At 39.8% G+C, this 25,583-nt stretch overlaps 1 protein-coding gene across 2 annotated transcripts in view; it reads right to left on the minus strand.

Moving 5' to 3' along the window:
* Positions 1-769: 769 nt before the first annotated feature.
* Positions 770-25,583, minus strand: part of sptbn1 (spectrin, beta, non-erythrocytic 1) — a 251,358-nt gene continuing 226,544 nt past the window's right edge. For both annotated transcript variants that reach the window (XM_055162977.1, XM_020917010.2), the window contains 15 exons: positions 24,912-25,190; positions 24,685-24,815; positions 24,396-24,600; positions 23,908-24,282; positions 23,358-23,444; positions 20,626-20,783; positions 20,026-20,164; positions 19,272-19,356; positions 13,679-13,875; positions 13,246-13,340; positions 12,545-12,599; positions 7,217-7,416; positions 5,294-5,467; positions 5,172-5,214; positions 770-3,280 (listed from right to left, as the gene is read on the minus strand). In XM_055162977.1, the coding sequence (XP_055018952.1) occupies positions 3,062-3,280; positions 5,172-5,214; positions 5,294-5,467; positions 7,217-7,416; positions 12,545-12,599; positions 13,246-13,340; positions 13,679-13,875; positions 19,272-19,356; positions 20,026-20,164; positions 20,626-20,783; positions 23,358-23,444; positions 23,908-24,282; positions 24,396-24,600; positions 24,685-24,815; positions 24,912-25,190 (2,442 nt within the window). In that variant the 3' untranslated portion in view covers positions 770-3,061. The remainder of the gene's footprint in view (positions 3,281-5,171; positions 5,215-5,293; positions 5,468-7,216; positions 7,417-12,544; positions 12,600-13,245; positions 13,341-13,678; positions 13,876-19,271; positions 19,357-20,025; positions 20,165-20,625; positions 20,784-23,357; positions 23,445-23,907; positions 24,283-24,395; positions 24,601-24,684; positions 24,816-24,911; positions 25,191-25,583) is intronic.

The following is a 25,583-nucleotide window of genomic DNA, read 5'->3' on the forward strand; positions in this document are numbered from 1 at the left end:
TCATGCTAAATTCCAACACTCTAAATGTAATCCAAATGTCTTTAATATGAAAACAACAGAAAAGGCACAGACTGCTGTGTTTGCCATTTAATCAACGACTGTGGACAGTAATCCTGAATCTGTACTCTGTGCTCAAGTGTAATCCTCTGCCATTCAGTACTGTACTGTACAGTACTATACTGTAGAGTACAGAGTTAAAACTCATGTCTGTTTTAGACATGAAAAAGATTTGTTGCTCACGCTTGTGCGATTGCCTCTGGTGTTCTTGTGTTACGGTGCTGCTCATGTGTTATTCATCCATCATAAATTTGTCATATGAAAGCAGGTCAATTAGCCCTTGGTCATTCATTGACCTAAGTGCTAATGTCCAGTTTTAACAATATACACCTTATGTTGCATAGGCAGTTCCTTATCAGTATTTATCATCTTTTGATAAAAAGATCATATTAAGTGCTATATAACAATGATCACATTTTTGTATAGCGCTTTTCCACCTTCAAGGCACTTAAAGCACCTTATACTTATACACACACACACACACACACACACACTCATACACCAGTGTACAGACAGTCTGGGTGAGGTGGGTTAAGTGTCTTGCCCAAGGACACTACAACAGAAAAGAAAATATATTTAACAGATACAGAGTATTAAATTCATATTTGGATTGTTAGCTTATCTTTCAGTAACACACATAGATACATACACACACAGCACATAGATACACACATAGTGTGGGTTTGATGAATACAATGACAGTAGCCTGGCGTTCGTTTTAAAAGCATTTTAATGGCTTTTTGCACATATGTAACAGAGAAGGGGAGAAGTCTACAGGTGCAGATCCAACTAGCAGTGCCCCCCGGCCCACGCCACACACAACATACCTCGGCTAAACAAACCCAAGCCCCGCCCACCCGCTAGCCCGCCCCGTATCGTGGCATTTCTGATTGTGCAATATGAATAAAGATCTCGTTACTAATGGTTACAGTGACAGAAGAATGCACACTATATCAATCGGAATTGCCAGAGAATGTAGCGATAAACAAAAAAATATAGAAAAGGGACCCAACAACCCCCAGTGAAGTGTTCCAGTTACTCCGAAGTGTCTCCAACAGCCGACGAACGCACCCTCCTCCAGCTTTCCACATCCTCCACGTTGTTTTCCAGCTATGATTTTTTAGTTTTTTTGCGATATAAAATTAAATACAAAATTAATATTCATTCAAACTAGCAAAACAGGTTTCAGTCTTATCAGCCAGTAGGGCGAATTTGTACAACATGCACTTCCACTTGACATGCCTAAGTTATATCAAGCTATCGGCATTAAATCAAGATATTTCCTTGCAGTGTTAGAACCTAAAAAGTAGGTGACTTCATGGTGGTATGTACAATAATAATCAAGCGAGCATATGGCATTGACGTGTAGCATAGTGCCACTTTGACATGATCAGGTTTAATAGCTGCGAAAGGATTCTAAGCGCATGCTAATTTCATCTGTACATAAGTTATTTTCGTCGCTCACCTCTCACCATAGAACTGTACACAGGTTATTTTTGACCCAAACAGGCTTCCGTTTCTGAAATTTCCCATTTGAAGTAACTGCAAAGACTTCACTGCTAGGTCATATATTATAGATGGTTGAAAATTCTTAAGCCAACAAGCAAGCAACCAATACACGGACCACTTCCTGGTAAATGCTTTGTATAGAATCCAACGTTTTTTGAACAGCTTAAAGTACGTATTTTTATAACATCTTCATAATGTCGGACTAAATCTTAAAACATTGCTTAGTTTTATCACAAAAAAACAAAACAAATATTACGAAAGGGAAAAAATAAACCAAAAAAAGTGGGAAAAAAGTGAACACAATTGAAATTATCGGATGCAATATCAGACATTCTCATTGGTCAGGCCTAGTTAATCCTTCATTCAGATAGCAGTGTAGATTACGCGAGGTTAAGAAATTAAGCTTATTACTTGAGGGTATATTAGTACTAGTAGTAGCAATAGTGAAATTAAAACACAGGTTCATTTTTAAACAGTTATACACAAGTTATACATTACAGTTTCAAAGCGCGGCAGGGTAAAGCTCGGAATTTACACGCAAGTTTTATTGGTTTACTATCGCAATTCATCCTTCATATATAACTCAGTGCATACTTATGGACTTATGGTTACATCCTGTATTTTTTCCACGATATTTGTAGACGATTTTCATTTTTTTAAGATGTAAATTTTCGGAGTTTTACCCTGTCGCGGTCTCCCCATTACATAGGGATACACTCATCTTGCAAAGACAAGGCCTTGCAAAAAAAGGAAAAAAAAAAGAACTGGACCCTAGATTAGCTTCGACAAAAATATTAATAACATAAAATAAAATAAAATAAAAAAATACGGAAAATTATAAAAAAAAAAGTGAGAATTTTTGGGGGGGAAGCGTAAACACAAACCCACAGAAGGCAGTAGTAGAAATAGGCAGGATGATGGTGACAAACGAAGCAAAAACAAGCGGGAATATCGAGTGGAGAGACTGGGAACTCTTCAGTGCACTGTTGTTCAATGGCAAACTGGAATTTTTGGATTTAACAGCAGCTGCCTGACGCGTTTTCAGATTCGGAATTCCTTAAGAGATGTTTTTTTTATCTTTCCCTGTTCCGTATATTACAAAAACAAGATGGCGTGGAGTGTTTTGTGGCGCTCTGAACCAGCCCGGTCGGTCATTAGGCACAAATTTGAGACTTTTGGCTGGGAGCTCGCATGCTAGTCACGCTATGAGGAGGGGGGAGGGTAAAGAAAAAATGAAGGGATTAGCTGTTTGGGAGTTTTAGTTGGACATTTTAACGTTAAGTTCAAATTTAGTGCTATGCTATGCGCTAGTACTGTAGTGATTACAATGCCAGGTGCTACACGTTGACTCCACCTTGTTTCAGATCGGTAAGACTTTTCAACCCAAACAGCACCGAAGGGAAGAGGAGAGAGGGATGAGGAAAGAGAGAAAGAGAGAGAGAGATAGAGAGAAAGAGAGGAAGGAGGGAGGGAGAGACAGATTTAGGAAGAGCATCTATTTCTTCTTGCTGAACAAACTGAAGCGTTTCTCTTTGTCCCCCTTCTCTCGCTTGCCCGGGCTGGACTCTGCGGCGGTGGCTGTCGTGGCGACGGAGGCGGGCAGCGTCTGAGCGCGTGCGGTGGGTGCGGGCGTGCTGTGGCTGCTGGGTGTCACCTCGCCCTTGTCGCCCGACACAGCGTTGGAGATGGCGGAGATCCAGGTGTTCATCTCCTCCTGCAGGTGGAAGAGGGACAGTGGAAGAAGAGACGCGAGATCAGGTTTAGGTTTTTTAAATGAAACAGGTCGAATCTACAGCAAATCCACGGTCACCTTCGCTAGAATCATTTGGATAATTTCAACCCTGGAATTACCTATCTCTACTGAAGAAATTATAAAAGGTAACGCGTGATATTGCAAGATGGAACACAGCATTTTGAGATTAGATGTAGACTAATAAACAAACAACTCCAGGTATTTTGTCGATGAGCTAACAACATTTTAACATGGCTCAAAGAAGTTGATTTTCCGTGCTATAGGACCTTTAAAGCTTTATTTGTTGATTTAATTGAAGGAAAAATCCAGATAAAAAGCACTTTGGTCCCCTTGAGTGTTGCAAAGTGCTCTATAAATAAAGTTTGACTGATTGATTGATAAACACAGCTCTGCCTGCAGAAGTTACATCAGCAGTTTCAGTTTCTTGTGTAACTGAATGTCAACAGTGTCTGTTATGACTAACACGCCCCCACTGTCGTATTGTCAGCTGTATTGTATTGTATTGTATTGGATGTTTCCTGTGAAAAGATGAAGATGACATGTCTTTTTAGGGTATGGCGCTTGATACAGTCTCATCTCATCTCAAATTTCTCCTGATATAAAGGCACTCCATTCATCTGAGTCGCCTTTTTGTAATATGGATTTGTGTTCCTCCTGACAAAGACTAAAGGCCATCAACACATGACAGGATTTTTTCAATCTTTTTTAGATTTTTAAACGTGCAACAAAACACGCACACCGCAGACACAATGAGAATCTGACGAGATTTAAAATCTCAGATTGCAAACTCTGCAGCGGGATGTGACTGTGGACCACAGGATATAAAGTTGTGAGCACGAATGCGTCAGCTGTTTCCTGTTTAAATAAAACCAGTCGCTCTGAGACTCTTAAGTGTTCAAAAGATCAGAGCTCTGGACTTCGTTTAGATACAAGTCAAAACTGTGTTATTATTATTTGTGAAATGTGGTGCAATACTTATATATATATATATACATACATATACATATACACAATTTTAATGCACAGCAAGTTGTAGATAAAGTTCACAGGAAGTAGAGTTACTATCGTGAATCTGCAGCTTCACCTCGATCCGTGCGCTGTGTGGATGTAAACACACACAAGTTAGGAAATACTCTCACCTTTTTACTTTTAAAGACCATCTCAAACTGGATTAACAGCACTGTTTTGTGGACTGGATGTCATTATTTGCCGAGGACAAATTCTATGGATAATGTGGATGAGACGCTGCACTTTAAATTTACAACTTTAGTGCGGTGAGGAATAATTATTTTCGCTATTTCCTGAGTTTGCATCTTGCATCTCTGTGTCTGTCACTCCTCTGCCCCTGACTCTGTTTCATTGGTCGTTGCCGTAGTGTTACTGATGTTTGGTGGTTATGATCTGACAGAACAGCTCAGAGTCACAGTGACACCACACACACGATGAGTGCAGTGACTTCAAAATCTCACACGAAGACACGAAGTCAGGTCACGCCTCCCTGAACTCAGGAAAAGGCAAATCGCAGCTTAAATTGGGAAAATTCTCCTGTAGCGTGTGGCGGCTTTAAGACTGTAATTCGGTTTGCAATTCATATTTTTTTAAGTATAGTCCCTGTTCAGGGAGCATTAACATTTGAAATAACCAACTTAAACTCATACAAGAATCTCACACATTTCAGCCCTTGCATCTGATAATAACTAAAAAAAAAGTAATCAAGTTATGTGTTCTGAAATTACAGCCAAGGTTGTAATGTAGAGCTAAGTTTTTCAAAAGCTGTAAAATAATCACTTCACAAAATCTTGACTAAACATAAAATAAGTGAAAAATGTATTTGAAAGTACTTCAGACTTACATCATCTTTGGCTTGGAAGAGATACTCGTTTCCATCAGTGATTCTGTAACACACATTATAAAAAACTTAGAACACGTCTATAGTTTACAGATATCCGTGCTGTTTTTGGAGGTTGTACTGACTTGAGTTTAAAGACGTGTTTCTTCTTCTTGTAGTCTGTGGCCACCTCACACACGGCGTCCTTCAGGCTCACGGGGATCTCGCTGTGGTACGGGATGCCCTGGCTCGCGCTCTTCTGGTCCTTATAGAAGCCCATCTCCTGCTGGTTTATCACGCAGTACACATTGTGCCACGACCTGGAAAATATACAAAAGAAAGAAGTCAGTAATTACAAAAGACAGGTGGTTTTGAAATACTTGTAAATACAATATTGTTTTTTATATAGAACTGTTGTGTGGAAAACACACTCTTTGGCAGTCCTCAAGTTTTTGAACACTAAAAGTACTGTAAAATTGGTATGGGCAACATGACACTAGCAGACAAAAATATTGATATTCTAATTTGGATTGGTGTGGGTTTTTCATAGCCAATGCCGATATTGAAAACACACTGTTTAGAATGCAGACACCGATGGCCACTAAGCTTTGCCGATATTTCTGGGTGACAACTAGGGTCAATCTGGATTATTTTCCCCAAATTATAACATTTAAATTTACTGCAAACTCATCCATAACTCTGTTTAACTACAGCCTCGATAATGTGACAGTATTAACATTTTGTGCAGTTCTCTTTTCACACTCAAGAGTTCAAAAAGAACTTTAATCATATTATTTGTGCAACTTTATTGGTTCAAATAAAACATCGGTCTCTGCTAGAAATTTAAGGCCATTATGTTATAGCTCAAGTGCATATAGCAGTCTGAAACAAATGGGCCAATGGGCCTTTCTCCAATTCTAATATTGGCTATTACAAGAATCTATGTATTGGAATAACACAAAGTCCCCTAAGACCCCTTTACATTATAGAGCTACAGTTTATATAACAAACTACAAACACTGAAACATCTACATCAAATATATGAAATCCATAAAACAAAAAGAAATGAAACCAATTCCTCCCCACATGGTCTGACCCAAAACCTCCCCCAGAGGTTATAAATATGGCTGTCATAGGGCATGCCCCACTTGTGTCTCCAGACCTCGTGGAATAACAGGTAAGTAGGCAAGTGTCTGGAATAACTGAAATATACAACCAAACTGAAAATATTTAACCAAATAAAATATATTTCAAGTAACCTGAGTGTGTTGTGATTAACTTAAAGGAATTAAACAAAGATTAAATAAAACAAATCTGGGATGGTTGTATTTATTAGTTTAGTAGATTATGGAGAAATGAACAAATGAAATGAAATTAAGATGAGTCTACAGGGACAAAGGTGCTCTTTGTCACAGTTATTCATATATTTTCTTGGCATTAAAAAAGACAAAAAAATCAGATTTTAGTTTCCTTTGTCAAGTCCTTATTACGTTGTCATCACTACATAAAATATATATATATATATATATATATATTTCTTGTGTCAAGTTAGTAATGCACAACTTAGTAAGTAACAGTAACTTGTGTGTCTATCTTATAACCACACGTGTTTGTGTGTGTGTGTGTTTATGTGCATGCATGAATAATACCATGAGTAAAACACATTTACAAACAGCCTTTTGAATGGCTCAGTACAAACTAAAGCAGGGATCTCCAGCCCTTTGCGTGTGGTGAGTTAACTTTACAAAATGAAAATGCTGGAGAGCTACTTATTTTAACAGTTGCAAGAAATTGATTTGATATAAGAGGGCAAACCTTAGATGTACAGTTAGATGCCTTTAAAACTTTAAACCATTATCCATTTCTTAGTGCACAAAGTTCAAAATAACACATTTGCAGTGGTAATTAATCAAATTTGAGTTATTTAGTACAATACATATGATTCACAAATCCTCTACTTGGAAGGAGGTTGAGAGCTACTGGTAGCAACTGAGCTATAGGTTGGAGACCCCTGAACTAATCAATACAGCTCCCATTGAAAACATGAGACAAAATGCTGTCGCTCTGACCTGCTTGAAGCCTTCTTGTTATGCCCCTCCCACTCGTGCTTGCGGTGCAGTACTCCCTCCAGCTGGGAGGTGGGGCTGTCTGTTTTGGTGTGGGGCAGCGTGGCGGCCTGGCTGGGCTTGCCCTTACGCGTGGCCCCGGGAGACCCAGCGGGACTGGGCTCTGACACTCCGTTCACCACCTCGCCTCCGTCCACGCCGTCCTGGAAACAACAAAAACACGTCAGCTCCACAATCATCCAGGAGCTCCAAACGCAACTGTAATTTTATCAAAGCAGTTTTGTAATTTTGTGCAAAGCGAAAACCCACAAAACCTGCCAATGAATAATTTGTGTATTCATGTAGATTAATATTTAGCCAAAAACAAATTTAACCTTGCGTTTTTTTTATTCATCCAATATTTTAACAATTCAAAAGCAGCGGTTTGTTCATTTAAAAACCAACTAGCTCAGAGCCTATTAGCATCACCAGCCTCTTCACAGCTGTAATTTAAAAGCAAAGCTATATTATATTATATTATATTTTATCTTGTTATAATGTTGTTACCACCTCAAAAACACACCTGGAGTTGTGTTTTGTTTCACTCACACATGTTTAACTCACAAACTCTGCATATTTAGGCTGAGGAAACAACATTATAAAACAGATTAGAAAATAGCGCGATCTTGGCCCTTTAATATGTGGTCCATTTCACACATTAGTTAAAACATTTAAAACATGCACAGTCAAAGCACCACAGCACACCACACCATCAGAATAAAGAAAAGAACTGAAAAAGCCCAAACAACCATCAGAGAATTGTTTGGAAATGTTTTAAAGTAGATGTAATTAGTGAGAAATATATATGCGATAGGTCAAGTCATTATTGTCCACACCCACTGCAAACTGATGCTTATTACCCCAGGACCGAGCTCGTCCACAGCAGGGCCGAGGAGGGGGAGGGAGGGCAAATCCTGGAGCTTGGACTGGGACTGTGGGGTGTAAACTGGCAGGGAATGGGTGCTAATGTTGTTTATGTAAATGCTAAACTAAAATATTGGGACAAATGTGAGGCGAGCTCACAATCATCACGAGTTTGTATCACTAATGTATATTCTAGGCTGTGATTACAGTCCTGCTTTAGTACTGCTTTAGTCCTAGTTTAGATTTTGTTTAGTCCTGGTTTGGTCCTAGTTTAGTTCTAGTTTAGTCCAGGTTTGGTCCAGGTTTGGTTCAGGTTTAGTCCAGGTTTAGTCCAGGTTTTGTCCAGGTTTGGTCCAGGTTTAGTCCTAGTTTGGTCCACGTTTAGTCCTAGTTTAGTCCATCTTTGGTCCAGGTTTAGTCCATCTTTGGTCCAGGTTTAGTCCATCTTTGGTCCAGGTTTAGTCCATCTTTGGTCCAGGTTTAGTCCATCTTTGGTCCAGGTTTGGTCCATCTTTGGTCCAGGTTTAGTCCATCTTTGGTCCAGGTTTGGTCCTGAATTACTCCAGGTTTGGTCCAGGTTTAGTCCAGAATTAGTCCACGTTTGGTCCAGAATTGTTCTAGCCTTGGTCCAGGTTTAAGTCCCGAATTAGTCCAGGTTTAGTCCAGCATTGTTATAGCGTTGGTCCAGGTTTGGTCCAGGTTTGGTCCAGGTTTGGTCCAGCTTTGGTCCAGCTTTGGTCCAGCTTTGGTCCAGCTTTGGTCCAGCTTTGGTACAGCTTTGGTACAGCTTTGGTTTGGTTTGGTCCAACGTTAGTAATAGTTTGATCCAACTTTGGCCCAGATTTAGACTAGATTTAGACCAGGTTTAGCCCAAATTTAGCCCAGGTTTAGTCCAGGTTTAATCCTGGGTTAGTGTGAACACAGCCTTTTTTTTAAATACACTGCAAAATGTTTGTTTTGAAAATATGCAACATTTACTATTGTATATGACAAAACACTACTAACTAAAACCACTAAAAGAGCTGCTCATCTTTCAAGGACATAGTTACAGTATGTTTCACTATTTTTAACTAACTATAGAGTAACATTTATTTAGTGAAATACTTGGAACATTTCTAAAAAATAAAGTCATCAGGATAGTGTAATAATCTCACTTATTAAAAATGAATGGATGATCATAAATGAATGAATAAAAACTACAAAAATGGTGGTGGTTGCACACAGGGATGGAGGGCTCTGATTGGTGGACAGGGTTTATTGGGAATGTTAGTCTGGGAACAACATGCAAAAGGAGGACATGAGGTCATTATGAAATACAATGAACATGACACAGAACCATAATACAAAATCATATGAACGACACAGACATACACCAGTGATCAGTGATGATGTGACCACGCACACATCCACTCAACTGTACGGACGGGAGAATCAGAAAGCGGAAGAGGGCTGGAATGTACCATACTAACTTTTAAGAACACATATTATGCATTTTTGAGGCTTAAATTAGTCTTTAAGCATGTTTTTGGTCGCCTTGGGATAACCATTTCAATATTTTATAACTTAAAATAATACCTACATTTGGAAAACACGCTTTATAAACTACAATTCCATTATAAGTAGGTATTAAAGTGTTGGTTAGAGCTCCCTCTGCTGTCAGCAACGAGAACGAACAATCAGAAAGTAAACAAATCAGGTACATTGTGTAACTTTTCTGATGGAGGATCTGTCAAATGCTTTTTTTTTCTCCCTGGAGATGTTATTGCTTTGTCTGGAATGTTTCACAGTATGGCATTAAATCATTCTATCGTCACGGAAAGCAAACCAGACCAAGTTACAGGTCAGATCTGTGGAGTGGCGACCCCGTTCACAGTCAGAACGCCTGTTTTTCTAAATATTTTTTGAACCATAAAAGCACCTGTAATTCAATAAATGTAAGGTAGATCTGTTTAATGTCATACTGTGGAACATTCCAGGCAGAGCAATGACGTATCCATAGAAACAAGCAGGTGATGGACTCCTTACCAAAAAGTTGCATAGTGCACCTTTAGAAAACATAGTAAAACCAAGAGTTTGCTATGAACACAATTCGACTGCAGAATAAGTCCAGTGACGGTTTACGGACTTAAAAACTGCATTTTGCCTGATTTGTTGCGTCATAGATAAAACTTCAGACTTCTTTTGTACAGACAGAGCATTTTTGAGTGCTCAGAAAAGATGACTTTGCATGACTGGAATGAAAAATACAACAACAGAACATGGTTAAAAGATCCAAAAAGTCAATTTACCATAATATGTGTTCTTTAACTAACAAAAAATCTACTTTCAAACTCAAATGCATTATCATGTGAATCATAAGAAAATTTGGATTGTAAAATATTTAAAAACTGCAATTTCGGAATTTGATTTCCATTGTAAACCAGGTACACTATCACATACAACAAGTCATGGATAATCTGTGGAATGTCAGAGGGAATGTGGAGTTTTTAGATGGTCAAAAAGATGGGGAAAAGGTGCCATGATTTACTGTTACTGTTATATTATAAATTAAAGCTACAGTATGTAACTTTCTAGGCGTGGTACATATCTGCACGATTCCATGGAAATACAAAGTTAAAACCATACTTCGGAACATTCCTCACGGAGATATAGTGTATGCATACTGTGGAAGATTATAGGAACATTTCCATGAAACGAGCAGGAGGAGGAGCCAAGTAACTAAGAGCCAGGTTTGTGGAGATGCAAGCCCGCTCACAGTAACGACGCATGTTTTTCAGTGTAAGAAAAATAACATGCTTTAATTTATGTCTAAAAAGTTGCATACTGTGGCATTAAGAAATTATTCATAAGTAAAATGAATTGTGGAATGGTTTGAACGGACAATGGGAATTTGGAATGACGTTAAAATGAATTCCAGCCTGCATAATTTAACAGAACTAGTTTGATCACAGCTTCACTTTATTTTAAGACTACTTTAAGACATTTGAAATTCTACATCCAATTTAAAATACACTATACCTGCATACATTTGTGTTTTTGACTTTTGTTTTTCTAGAATTTTAAAAGTTTTAAACATTTTTGCTGTTATACACTACCAGTTAAAAGTCTGGATACACCATCTCATTCAATGTTTTTATTTTTTTATTTTACTACTTTCTGCATTTTATATAGACACAGAAGACAGTAACTTATATAGAATTATGTAGCAAAGGATAAAAGTACAGTAACACTGATTTAAAAAGTAGCCACCCTTCTCTTGGTTGAAAAATATTACTTCTGTGTATATAAAATGTAAAAAGGAAATAAAGAAAAAAAAACACTTTTGACTGGTAGTGATTTTTTCCCCTACCTTTATATTTTCCTGTTTAATAATTTAAATGTTAAGAGTTCATATTCCACAGAGTGAGTTTGTAAATGATCACGTAAATTAGGAGGAAGAGGAGGAGCTGGGGGGAGATGATGATGGGGGTGTCAGGCTGAGGGACGGAGGGAGGAAGAGGAGAAGGGAGAAGCAAAGAAAAGAATGAATGTGGGCCACTAGATAGACTACAGACAGGATATGGTCTCATACAGTAACTAACATTTTTACCTTTGTGGAATATACAAGTCTATTGGTTCATACGATCAGGATAAAAGCATTATATTCATACAAAATCAATATTAACCAGCACCTTTTAAAGCTTTAGGTTGGGTTCATGTGACATAACGCTCAGGGTGTTCTACATGTATCTCTATGGTGGAATTTTCAACTGTTTCCATGGTGAAACAAAGCACCCATAAGCAAACAAAGATAAGATTGTTTAAGAAGAAAGCTTGAGATAAATACAAGCATTCATGGTCCTGTTTAGGCATTTGATTTTCAACAAAAACTATGAGAGTGACTAACTGAAAAACTGACTTGTTTAACAGGACAAATCAGCTCACGTTTTGTAGTTCCAACTCTTTCCAGACAGATTGTGTTAAAAAAAGCTAACAAACCTCAGACAGACCAGTGCTTACAGCTGCAGCTGCAAAGTTGTATTATTGTATCGGCAAGGAACAATTAGTTAAAGGTGCATTTTTTTCTGGGCACACAGTGATATCGTGATAAATCATCCCTTTGTGAAGTGTCAATAATTTGATGATGATTTCTACAATTTAAAAATCATATTTTCTTAATATTTTTGTTGTGTTTTTGTTGTGAATTTAAACTTTGTGCAAGTTTTTGTTACATGTGAATAGGTCAAGTAACTGCAGTGTGATCACTTCTCCACCAACTCGGTTTAAACCACACGAACCCAACCTACAGTTTGTCTTCAAGTCCACAGTATGACGGTGTGTATATTGTGTATGGTGTGGTTGCCTTGATGACAGGTGTCATGGGGCAGCCCTACGGCCCTGTAGGGTGGTGCTGTACTGCTGGTAGGCGGAAGAGCGATAGGTACTAACCCTGGGCGACTCCTGGTCAGAGGGCAGGCCGTTCTGAGCTGCTGCTTCTCCCTCCCTGAAACACACACACACACTCATGTTATGTTTATTTAAAGCAAACACTTAACATTTATTTGGGAGGCAACTCAATATTCTGTATAGATTTATGGTTAAGGGGAGACTGTATTGTCCCCATAGACAAATTTGTCCTCTGCATTTGTCCCATTCGCCAGTGTCACTGGGGCATCTTCTCAGAATCAGTGATCACCGCGCTGCTCGAGGACTCATCTCCAGATCTTGGTCTAGTCTTGGTCAGCACTACCTTAGCTGGAGGATTTGATCTGTTGTGCATGTTTTGGGTTGATGGGGAAACAGAATGCCTGGAGGTAACCCACCCAGACACAGGGAGAACATGCAAACTCCACACAGAAAGGCCGTGGGTGACCTGGGGAGCGAACCTGGAACTGAACCTTCTTGCTGTGAAGTATAAGTGCTACACAAAACTGTTAATTAGTTAATTCCATTCTGTAAAAACACTGGATTTACACAACACCCATGACACAACACAGTGAAATAAATAAAATCATATTCTTTTGGATTTTAATTACTGTTAAAGTGCTTTGTCTGAGGACAATGAATGAATGAGTTTCATATGTAACTACAGCTCTCTGAATCCCTTCATAGAGCCAAGAGGACATTGTAGTGTGTTGTGGCAAACTGACCGTGCAGCAGCTTCAGTGGGCGAGGCCTCAGTGACCGCAGGCTGTCTGTTCCTCTCCTCTTCCTCCTGCCTTCTCCGCACTTCCAACAACTCCATCTGCACACACACACCATGGGTTTACATGTTTTATAGGGGCATTACATTGGCTTACATTTGTTTCCTAGAGACAGATCCTAACTTTAACCATAATCACTACTGTCTTAACATGTTCTGAATCACATCTGAACTCTAAACCATGTTGTTGACCTAAAAACAAAAGATTATGGTCATGGGGATCTGATTATTGTCCTTATAAGTGAGCCAGGTCCCCATGAAGAGAGTGTACTGATTTAAGCCCCACAGAGTTATAAATACACACTCATATACGCTGTTCTTCTCATTCCCTCTCCTCCTCTCTCACACGTCCTACATATACTTTGTGTTTTTATGGTTACCGTGGTGAGCCTCTCCAGAGCGGCGAAGCGTTCCTCCCAGGTGGCGGCAGACTTCTCGAAGGCCTCATGTCTCTTGATGAGTTTCTCGACCTCATCCACACTCTGTCCGATCTCACGGCTGGACAGGTACGGCTCCTGTCCCAACAGCCAGGCTTCCGCCACCCCCGCGTCTCTGGAGAACTGATGCACCTCCAGCACTGCACAGGGAGGGCATCCGGGTTACAAGGACGGGTTATAATAGTTGTGGAAGTAGTATATATAGATTGAAAAAGTGAAGGTTTTACCTAGTCTGAGCCACTTAAAACTCGAGTTATCACAACTCGGAAAAAGCTTGACTGAAGAAAAGCTCATTTGCCACTGCTAGTGAAGAAAGCGAAAGCGCCAACTTGACCCTCATCCTGAAAGAATTGAGAGATTTTAGAAGAGACAACACCCAACAACTGAACAAAATCCACGAAGACATCAATAATGCCAACAAGAGAATTGAGCAGCGGAGGAGAGATTGCCGCGGCTGAGACCCGAATACAAACGTCCGAGGATGCGGTGACGGAGCTGCTTAAGCTCCACATTCAGCTCAGTGCCAAAATGGTGGACTTGGAGAGCCGCTCAAGACGAGAAAACATTCGCATATACGGAGTAAAGGAAGGTCTTGAAGATAACGCCCCATCAATGAACGAGTTTTTGGAGCGTTTGCTACGAGAGAACCTGTCGGTGCCAGCAACAGTAGAGGTGACAGTGGAGCGCGCTCACCGCGCTACGGTGCCTCGCCCACCCCCGGACGCACCTCCGAGATCAATCGTAGCTAAATTCTCAAGTTACAGGGTGAAAGAAGAGATTCTGAGATTGGCTGGCAGAAACGGGGCTTCCATCTGAGTGGTAGAGCAGTGAATCTAGACCACGACTATGCGCCAGATGTCCTGCAGAAGCGCAACATATGCGGAGGCGAAAGCAGTCTTGAAGGAAAAAAAGATACGTTTCCAAACCCCGTCCGGCGAAGTTAAGAGTGCATTACGAGGGAGGCCCGGTGCTGTACGGTTCGGCGGAGGAAGCGACGAGGACATGGCCAAGAGAGGATTCCCGTTACCGCTTTGACTACTCCGAGCCCGACGACGCTGCTGGAGCAGATTCGGCATCTAACTTGGAGCGCGGTAAAGACCAGGAGCAGGGCAGACAGATCCACAGTGCCCAGCTACCAAGAAAAACTTCAAGTATTTAGACGACAGGAGAAAGACTGAGCATGATAGACAAACGCGCTGGTGAGTTCCACGTTAATCCAAGAATAAAAGATGTTCATTAAAAGCTTTTGGGACAAAATAACTATGGAGGCTAACAATAAAAGAACTTTAGCCTATATAAAAAATGTCGGGGGTGATAGTATAGTAGGTAGCGTGACGGACAACGTTACAGCAGTAGGCCCTCTCCCTCCAAGGAGGAGACGAGGCTCACCCTCTAAACCCTCTTTCAATCTGGGTCTCTACAGGATCATTCCCAAGATCCCACATTTGGAGGTCAACTGTTATAGTTTAATGTGTTTTTTTGTTCAAGCCAGTTCATGGGCTTATTTGTGTGCGTTATGGGGTGTTGCCTTGATGATGTATGTAAAATTGTTAGCTAAATTTACAGATGCAAACACTTAAAGTTGTGACTTATAAGTTGAATGGGTACTCAGTCCAGTCAAAAGAAGCAAGATATTAACAAAATGAAAGAGAGAAAAAATTGAGATTGCATTCATGCAGGAGACCCATCTCTCTGAAGCAGAGCATGCTAAACTATCTAGAATGGTTTTAAATATCATACTCCTCATCCTACCCAGCGGGACACAGGAGGGGGGTGTCAATTTTAATATCCAGTAAAATTACTTTTGAACCACTTTTGAGAAGAAAGATAAGGCAGGTAGATATGTTCTTGTTAGAGAAGGATGGGGGGGTCACTAGTAACTCTGTTTAATGTCTATGCACCTCCAAATTCCGAATGGCCTTCTTCAAACACATTTTTCAACTAAATTGCAGAAACACAGGCATTCTGATTGTGGGGGTGATTTTAATTTAAGGTTGAATTTAAACTCGACTCCTCAAACCCAAACATAACCCAGCCAAAACTAATAAATAAAAAATTTAAATCAGTAATGGATGATCTTGGGATAATAGATTTGTGGAGACAATTAAATCCTTCAGAAAAAGACTACACATACTTCTCAAATCCACACTCCTTTTTTTCTCGAATTGATTATTTTTCATTTTCAGTAAAGATTTGCATAGGGTGTTGGATTGTTCAATAGGTAGTATGGATTTATCTGATCACAGCCCAGTCTATTTAGAGTTAAATATTAACATGGACCACAGAAACACCTTGTGGAGATTAAACAATTATGTTTTGAGCCAAAAAAAGGACCAAATCAAAGCAGATATCAAGGAGTACATGGATCTAAATGATAATGATGAAATCACTCCAATAATACTTTGGGATGCATGTAAAGCTGTTCTTAGAGGGAAATTAATTGGCTATAGCTCAAATTTAAAGAAATTAAGGCAAAGTAAACTACTTCAATTACAATCTGAATTGAAAAGACTAGAGTATGGCTACAAACAAACAGGAGATCATAAAGTGAAAGAACAAATTGTTAAGAAGAGAAATGAAATAGATGAGATTTACACAAAAGATATTCAGAAAAAAATGATATTTACAAAAACAAACATATTATGAAGGAAGGAGCAAAAGCCACCAAACTGTTGGCATACAAGTTGAAAAAACAACAAGCTGAAAATGCAGTTTATAAAATTAGAAACCCTGAAACCAAACTGATAGAACACAAATTAACAGAGATACAGAATTGCTTTGAATTATACTATAAAAATTGTACTCCCAGCCCCATGCGACCAGGAAAAAATGGAGAGTTTTTTCACCAAAATCCATTTACCAAAATTAACTGTGAACAAAGAAGGACCTTGTAAAGGAGATTTCATGTAAAGAAATCGAAACAGCAATAGGTCATCTTAAATCAAACAAAGCACCTGGACCAGACGGGTTTTCTTCAGAATTCTATAAAGTTATGAAGGAATCCCTCGCCCCAATTCTTAAACGCACCTTCAACTGGATACTCAGAGAAAACAAGACACCTCCCTCCTGGAGTGAAGCTGTAATATCATTAATTCCAAAAGAAGGCAAAGACAAGCTTGAATGTAGTAATTTTAGACCAATAAGTGTGTTGAACCAGGATTACAAATTTTTACTCACATACTAGCAAGGAGAATGGAAGCAGTTCTCCCACGGATCATTAGCCTAGATCAGACTGGGTTTATCCGACACCGGCAGACGCAGGATAATATACGCCGTACATTACATGTGATAATCATATAATAAAAAACAATATACCTGCCATCTTAGTGGGTTTAGATGCAGAAAAGGCATTGATTGTGTGTGTTTGGTCTTTTCTTTATAGAGTTCTGGAAGATTTGTTTTATAATAACTTGATTAGAACAATACAAGCTTTATATCATAACCCAACAGCGAGAATAAAGGTAAATGGGGCAGTATCACAACCTATTGGGTTAGAGAGGGGCACAAGACAAGGCTGCCCCATGAGCCCCCTGCTGTTCGCTCTTTTCATTGAGCCGTTAAAGTCAGTGGATCACCCAGAACCAACATATTAAGGAATAGATATGAAAGGTGGGAACCAGAAAATCTCATTATTTGCAGATGATGTGTTAGTTTATTTATCTGAACCGGAAAACTCATTTGTACACTTAACCTCATTATTAGAGGAATATGGATCCTTCTCTGGTTATAAATTGAATTTATCCAAGACACAGGTCATATGCTTTGGGTATAGCCCTTCTAAATTTATGTCTAGACAATACCCATTGAACTGGGGAGCATCCAAAATGAAATACCTGGGAGTAAAAATTTCCAAAAATTTGTTAAACTTGTATTCTGACAATTTCGTACCATTAAACCAGGCAATTAAAGATGATGTACAGAGGTGGAGTGCAATACCCTCCTTGGTTTTGGATCGAGAATCCAATCAGTTCAAATGAATATTCTACCCCGACTTCTCTACTATTTCAATCCCTTCCCATAGAATTATCAGAGCAACAGTTCCAGGAATGGGACAGACTTATTTCAAGATACATCTGGCAGGGCAGAAGACCAAGAATCAAATATCAGAATTTGCAGCTACCCAGGAGTAGAGGGGGAGTGGCACTCCCTTGTTTAAAAGATTACTATGTGGCGGCACAATTGAAATCATTGGTGTGTCTATGTAATCCAGAATATTTTGCTAGATGGAAAATCATCGAGGAGGCAACAACCAGTGAATATCCAATTCAGGAACTTATTGGGGAAAAAGTTAGACAGGACCAATTAAATAACTTGGAAAACCCATTTATCGCCTTGTCTTTCAGACTGTGGAATAAGGTAATACAACAAAACAATTTAAAAGGTGTAGTAGTAATGTTGAGATGGTGTGGATATGATAAAGATTTCAACACCTAACAAATTTGATGTAAGGTTTAAAAGAGTGGGCCTTGCAGGGGTTAACTGCATACTGTACTCTTATACATCAAGGGAGAATGAAAAATTTTCAAACTTTGAAAACGGGCATGGTTTAAATAACAGTGATTTTTTTAGATTCCTCCAAATTAGAGATTTCATTGAAAAATTATTGAAGACTACCAAAGAAAAATATTTAAATAATCTTCTGATTAAGGTGTTTGTGGATGCATATACTGTAAATAATGACCAAAAGATAATTTCAAGACTATACAGAGGACTGCAACAAACAAAAGGAATACTACACCATGCGAAACAAAAATGGGAAAAGGAGGGACATCTAACTATATCTGATCAGGATTGGGAAGACTTCTGCGAGATACAATGGAAAACTTCTAACTCAATTATTTGGAGAGAGTTTTGTTGGAAGAATTTGGTCAGGTTCTTTAAAACACCAGTCCAGGAAAGACACTACACCAAATCATCAAACTGTTGGAGGCAATGCGGTGAACTGGAGGCAAATCATTGCCATATATTTTTGGACGTGTCCTCATATTGTCCTGTTTTGGAGAGAAATTCACAAATCATTAGTAACTGTGTTCTGTATTGACATACCGTTTCGACTTGAAACAATGTACTTGGGTTTCCTGATGGGTGAAAATGTGACTTATAAAGCTAAATACCTGTTCCAGATTTTGAGTGCGGCTGCTAAGAAAGCTATAACCAGGAAAATGGCTTAATCCACAAATACCAACACTGGATGAATGGTATGGGATTGTTTATGATATTTTTAAGATGGAGAGAATTACTTTTAGCATGAGACTACAACAAGACAAATTTGAAAGCAAATGGAAACGGTGGATTGATTATATAAATACTGTGAAATCGGACTTTGTTTGACCCATTATTTTGTTTTTCTTGTAAGTGGCTGTAAAAAATATTGTTCATTATTATTATATATATTATATATATTTTTTTTCTTTTAATTAATACATCCTTTGTGGACATCAAGGCACACCCGCAGGTTGTATTGTATTTGTCTGTTCATACAACATTAAAAAAGAAAAATAAAGAATTAAAAAAAAAAAAAAAAGGAAGGTTTTACCTAGTCTGAGCCACTCCCATCGGTCCTCCCACTTGTCAATCATGTCTTTCCTCTTGTCCGTCAACTGTAGCAACTTTTCTTTAATCTGAGGAGAGAACAAATATTTAAATTAAACACATTTACGGACCCCTTCCTTTTAATTACAAGCTTTACTGCCAAAATCTAAACAGATTCAAATCAATGAAAAATTATATTGAATACATAAAAATATTCAATTCAATTTCTGTGAAATGAACCCCTATATCCCTACAGAACACAAGAAGGTGCTGCTGAAGGAACACATGTTTCTCAAAGATTTTTTGAACGGTAAAGATAGAAGTTAAGAATGTAACTATGGTCAAATCCCTGCAGTCAGAAGGGATAAAATAAAAACACCTTTATGATGGACCTCCCCCACCAGCTTTTTTTTAAATCACGAAATTTGGACTTCAGTGTCAAATTTCATCAATGTCACCACAGTATATAAAGTATAATATTCTTGTTTACACTTCGAGCTAAAATATGAACTGTTATATTAATTCATTGTTTATCTTGATTTTATTCTGGGGGAGGAATTAAAGCTGTGTTCACGCTTGCATACACACTACATAAATTTAGGACTAAACTGTGGAAAAACACCATAAATGGACCTAGAGGTCTACATCCGGTCTAAACCATCCAAATAATGTCCCTTGTGCATCAATAAAGTTCCATCTAAATCCAAATCTAAACCAGGAATGTGTGTGTATGGAGTAAACCGAAGTGTTGGTGGTACCTCTTCTGAAGCGTAGTGTTTTCGTGCCAGCAGAGCCTTGCCCAACTCGATGCAAGCGGTGAAGCTGTCATTACGGGCATCGATCTCGGCCTTGATGCCCTGGTGGTTGTTCATGAGCAGCTCCACAGACGACACATCCCTGGAAATAACACAAACAAATCAGGTTAGCTTAGCATTACCCTCGCACAGATAGATAAAGGGCCCATATTACAATATTTTCTGATCTAGTTATAATGTTGTTTCCTCGTCAAAAACATATTTAGGCTCAGTTCTTCTCTTAAACGGAATACACTTTTTTCCACCTTGCGATGTCATGTGATTATACAGGAATTGCTCCACTATGTTTTTAAACTTCATACACCTTCACTAGAATCAATTGGATGACTTCAGATCTGGACTTGCCTCTGCAGGACTAAAAGGTAACTGTTAACTTGAAAACTATCTTTTAATGACATCACAAGGTGGAACAGAGCATTTGAGCTTTGGAGATGTACAATGAATGAATGGAGCCAAACACTATGGATGACGTCACACTCCCTTAGTTCACTTTATACAATCTATGGTTGTAATAATCCTGTAGAGTCTTTCTCAATACAGTACCTGGGCTTCTCCTGAGCTTCGATCAGGCGGATGACGTCCTCCATCCAAAGCATGAGGTCCCGGACCATACTGAAGAAACGGAACTTATCTCCAGTGTCCAGCAGTTTGACCCTACGACCCTCCACCGCCTCCAGCAGGTTCTTCCAGGCCTCCAGCACCTGGGAGCACACAGGCAGATATACAGACATATTAGACACAAAAATCAACATAAAATACACTGCAAAAGACACAAATGTTAAAGGCCCCATATTACACTGTTTTCTGATCTATCTTGTAGTGTTGTTTCCTCATCACAAACATACCTTTTTTTTTGTTTTATTCACACATGTTTAACACACAACTCTCTCATTAAAAACACTCTGTTCCACCTTATGATGTCATATGGTAATACAGGAATTGCTCTACTGTGTTTTTAAATTCAGATTTAATTCAGACAGAATATATATCATTTGGATCATTTCAGATCTGGAATTGCTAATCTCTGCTGAATAAGAAGTAAAAAAGGCAGCTGTTAACTTGAAAACTAACACTTAATGACATCACAAGGTGGAACAGAGCGTTTTGAGCTTTGGAGACATACACCGTGTAATAATTAGGATTACTCAAACATGTGCGAATGAAACAAAATACAACTTAAAAAAGCTCAAAAGAGTCAATTCTGTGTAATATAGGACCTTTAAGTTTGGAGTATTTATTCTTGTACAAATGTGGTTCTCTATAAACCCACAGTGTAGGCCTGGGTCTGTGTAGCACGGGCTGCATATACATTCATTTGAATCGTAACAATGGAGAAAATGTACAGTGTGCAGGTCATGTTCATTCTCTTTACAAACACCTGAAGAACTGCTGTTTGTTTTGCTGAATTAACTTAAAGCTCTACATGTAACATTTTACATAGAAGCCAGGCTGGGCAGCAGACACATGTAAGACATTTAGCTAATGCCCTACAAGCAGCAGAAGCAATTACAGCTAATACTAAATGCTAACAGGCTGCTACATGAACACAAACAGCTAATGCTAATGGGCTGCTACATGAATACAAAGTGCTGAGGCGTCAGAAATCCTTCAAACACTTCCCCAGGTGGCCCAGTTAAACTCTCGTGTTAGCATGTACTCTGACTATAGTACTCTATATACTGTATACAGGGACAGGTCTCTCATGCAGAACCGTTTGTTGTAAAGCAGGGAACAGGAGTCAGCAAAAATCCACTGAGTGCATGTGCTTAGTCCAGTGAATGTTTGCACATCAGCAGAGTGAGGCAGCGCTGCATGAGAAGACTAAAATGACTCATTTTAGTCAGGCCTTATTCAGCCTAAAACTGCAGCCACGAGGATGCAAAGCCAGGGTCTAAGAGTCTCACCTCTCCCTTTCTCCTCTGGAGGAACGCAGACAACATACATACATAAATACATACAGGGAATGGTCAAAACACACGTCAACAACACTGGAGCTCATGTCTCTAAACCTTAACAACAGAAGGACCTTTACCCCTTTTATTCAGTTCAACTGCCCTGAGAGCATGGACACATCCACAGTGAACAAGAAATCCTCACACTTCTCTCTTACATTTTGCACTGATCAATTCTTTCCCAATAATTGAAACCAGCATCAGTGAAAACCCTGACGCAGTCATCAGTTATTGCCCTTGTGTCATGTATTTTGACCATGCCCTGTATGCTAGCTCCTGCATGCTCCCTGTATGGAGATGCTACATATGAAAGAGATCTGGAAGATGAATCCAGGATGGTGTTGTGTTTTCAGTGGCCTGTGCTCATTGGGGTAAATCTCAAAAATGTTTTCTTCTGCATTACTCCCTGAATATTGACCTGGCCTCGCCCACATATCAGAGTGAGAGTTGTTAGAGCGGAGCTAACGCAAGCTCAGACTGGAGCTAGGCTAAAGCTAATTTAAGCTAACCTTTAGATCAGGCATGTCCAAACTATGGCCCGTGGACCAAATGTGGCCCTCAGACCAATTTTTCTTGGCCCAAATTACCTTGCATCAATTTAAAATTAACTTTTTACTGCAAGTTTTTTGAGAATCTACCTTGATAAAGCCAATATTTAACATTTAGCATGTGGTTTTAAGGATCTTAGCACAAATAAAGACTGATGGCTCATTCTAACATGCACATATTTCAATTATTCACTGTACTGAGCATCAGTCTACGGCCCTCGATCGGCCCTCTGCTTCATCTGTATTTAGAAATGTGGCCCTTGATGAAAAAAGTTTGGACACCCCTGCTTTAGGCACTTTGACAGTTAACAAACTATATATATTAAAAATACAGACCTTTGTGAAAGCCAGATGCCCTGTCAGAACTCAGGCAGCTTGATTTCACAAAAATGCATTGTGTTCTATGGGAGAATACTTTCTGGGCTTAAGTTCCCGGGAGCTGCAGTACCTGGAGCAGCCACTAGTCGACCTCACATGGCGTCTAACAGGGAGTGTCTCATCCACTTTTTATATATCCATGGCTAGTTCCTGTATGCTAGCTCCTGCATGCTAGCCTTATGTCCTGTTTTCATCCTGAGTTAACAGTTTGTGTGTTGCCTGTAGATTTCATCAGCGTTATTTGGACAGGCCCTACATTTAAAGTGTGGTCCTGCAGAGGCAGTGCAGCATGCGTCACCAGAATCACAGAACTCAAACCTCATGCACCAGCTCAGGGCTTGTTTGTCACACAGGGTTCACAGCTCTTACACTGAGCACATTATAAAGCAGGTCTCACCTCGCCTTCTCTCTTCTGGATGTCGTCAGCTTTGTCCCCGGCGTACGCAGACTGCAGACGAACGGCATCCTCCTGCAGCTGTCGCACCTGAACCAAACACACAACCAATCTATATTAGCATAAAAATATGGCATTATGAGGGCTAAAAGATTTGTGATTCTGATTAGATTTAAAATTTCTGGTTTAGCAGAATTATGTTAAAAGCATTATGTACTATTTCTAATCAGTTTTTGGCAGGTAACTAGGTCAATTTGCAACTTTCTGGTCAAAACTCCAAATCTAAGGTTTATTCTGCCTTCAGCGGAGACTGTGATGATTTCCAGTAGTTGGTGACATCACGCATGAATGATCTGACATGTCTATTATTTTCCTTGCTGTTTCTTACCCTGTGAAGTTGAACGCTTCTCCTAATCCGCACCTCATGTAAATCGGACTGTGCTGTGCAACAGGTATTACAGCACATATCGGCTTCTCCAAATGTGTTATCGGGATCTTTGAAAATTCGATTCACAACACCTCAATCATAGTTGCACCCTCCCCTGTATTGTACCTGTGTGCCTAGTGCCTGGATGTCATGTTCAAATGTGGTGTGCATCCTCTGAAGGGTCTCCACGGTGTTCTGGTCCCGTCCCAGCTCCTCGGGCAGCTTCTTGTGCTTGTCCAGGATGCGGTTGAGGATCTCCTTTGCATCGTGGTAGAACTTGTGGAGTTCGTAGGAGGCGGCGAGGATTTGCGTGCGTGTGTCAATGAGCTCCAGAAGGTCTGCCCAGGCCTCGTTCAGCCCGTCCTTCCACTCAGCGATGGTGGCGGCGTCACTGTGCCCAGCATTGATCAGCTCATCAGCCAGCCTGTTCACGGCGTCCACGCGCTCCTGCCCAATGTTGCCAGTGTCACGGGCGAACTCACGGAAACGCTCCTGTAGCATCTGGAAAGAGGTATAGCAGGGTTAAAAAATGGTGCATTTTCAATATTGTATGTTCAACTATGGTCATCATTATCTTCAAACAGACACTTTTTCAGTATCTTTTATAAACTCACAGTGACATGTTCGTAGTCCTGTCCGAGCTCGTGTGACCCGGCGACCACCTCCCTCTCTGCGATCCACTGTTCCAGATCGTCCACTTCTCTGTTCAACTGGAACAGCCTGAAGCGCTCGTCCAGTTTGCCCCTGCGCTCCTCAGACAGGTCCTTCAGCCCTGCGTAGAGTTTATCCACCTGGGACTGACGCATGCCAATACGCTCGCTGGAACACAGCCCACAGAGGCTTTAAGTATACAGTACTATAAACCTCACATGTCACATGTAAAGGCTTTTGTTACTGACTGACCTGTCTGGATGTCCAGCGGCCACCAGCCCCCTGCTGGTCGAGGAGAGCTGGTGCACAGTGTCTGCGTAGTCCTCCACAGCCTGCTCCAGGATCTGGTGCTTCTTCAACATGGCCACAGAACTCTGCTCATCCTACAATACACAAATGTACATTTATATTCGAACTGTGAATGTTAGAGCTGTCCCATGATCAGTGTATGACATGAATCTGGATGTAGAGAATAGTACCTTGGCCTTCTCCTCAGACATCATGTAGAGCTCCTGTTCACTCATCCAGGCCTCGGCCTCTGCTGCGTCGAAGTAGTACTGTTGTGCTTCATGGGCCTGGCTCAGCCTCTGATGTCTGTTCTCAGTCTCCTGCCTGATCTGGGCCCACAGAGCCTGGAGCTCAGACAGTCTGTGCTTGATGGCCTCTGCTGTGGGGGTGTTCTGCCTCAGGACGCTCTGGCTGCGCTCAAAGATGTCGTCATAACGAGGCTGGTGGCCCTGGATCTCCTTCTGAAGAGTCTGGAGAGACAGCATTTACATTAGCCCTCATGTGAATTAGCCTCATGTGAATCTGACATTTAGAACCTTTATACTACAATGGAACACTGCAAGGGTTAGATTTGGAAAATGGATCTTAATTAAATTATTAGAGCTAGAGATTATTAGTTTTTTTGTAAATATTTTGAACTCACTGTCTCTAAATTGTTAGATTAACTTTCATTACAGGTTTGTTTTACTCTAAATGAAAAATAAAAATTTTGAATAACTAGCAGTGTTGGGGAAGTTTAGTAATTAGTTACCCATTACTAGTTACTTATTCAAAAAGTAATGTATTACACTACTTAAGTTACTGTCTCAAGAAATTAAGTATTATATTACTTGGGGAATGCTTTATTCGTGATACTGTATAAA

Source organism: Boleophthalmus pectinirostris, unplaced genomic scaffold (genome assembly GCF_026225935.1).
Source record: "Boleophthalmus pectinirostris isolate CB_2022bp ecotype Guang Dong unplaced genomic scaffold, ASM2622593v1 HiC_scaffold_5, whole genome shotgun sequence".
Classification (NCBI taxonomy): domain Eukaryota; kingdom Metazoa; phylum Chordata; class Actinopteri; order Gobiiformes; family Gobiidae; genus Boleophthalmus; species Boleophthalmus pectinirostris.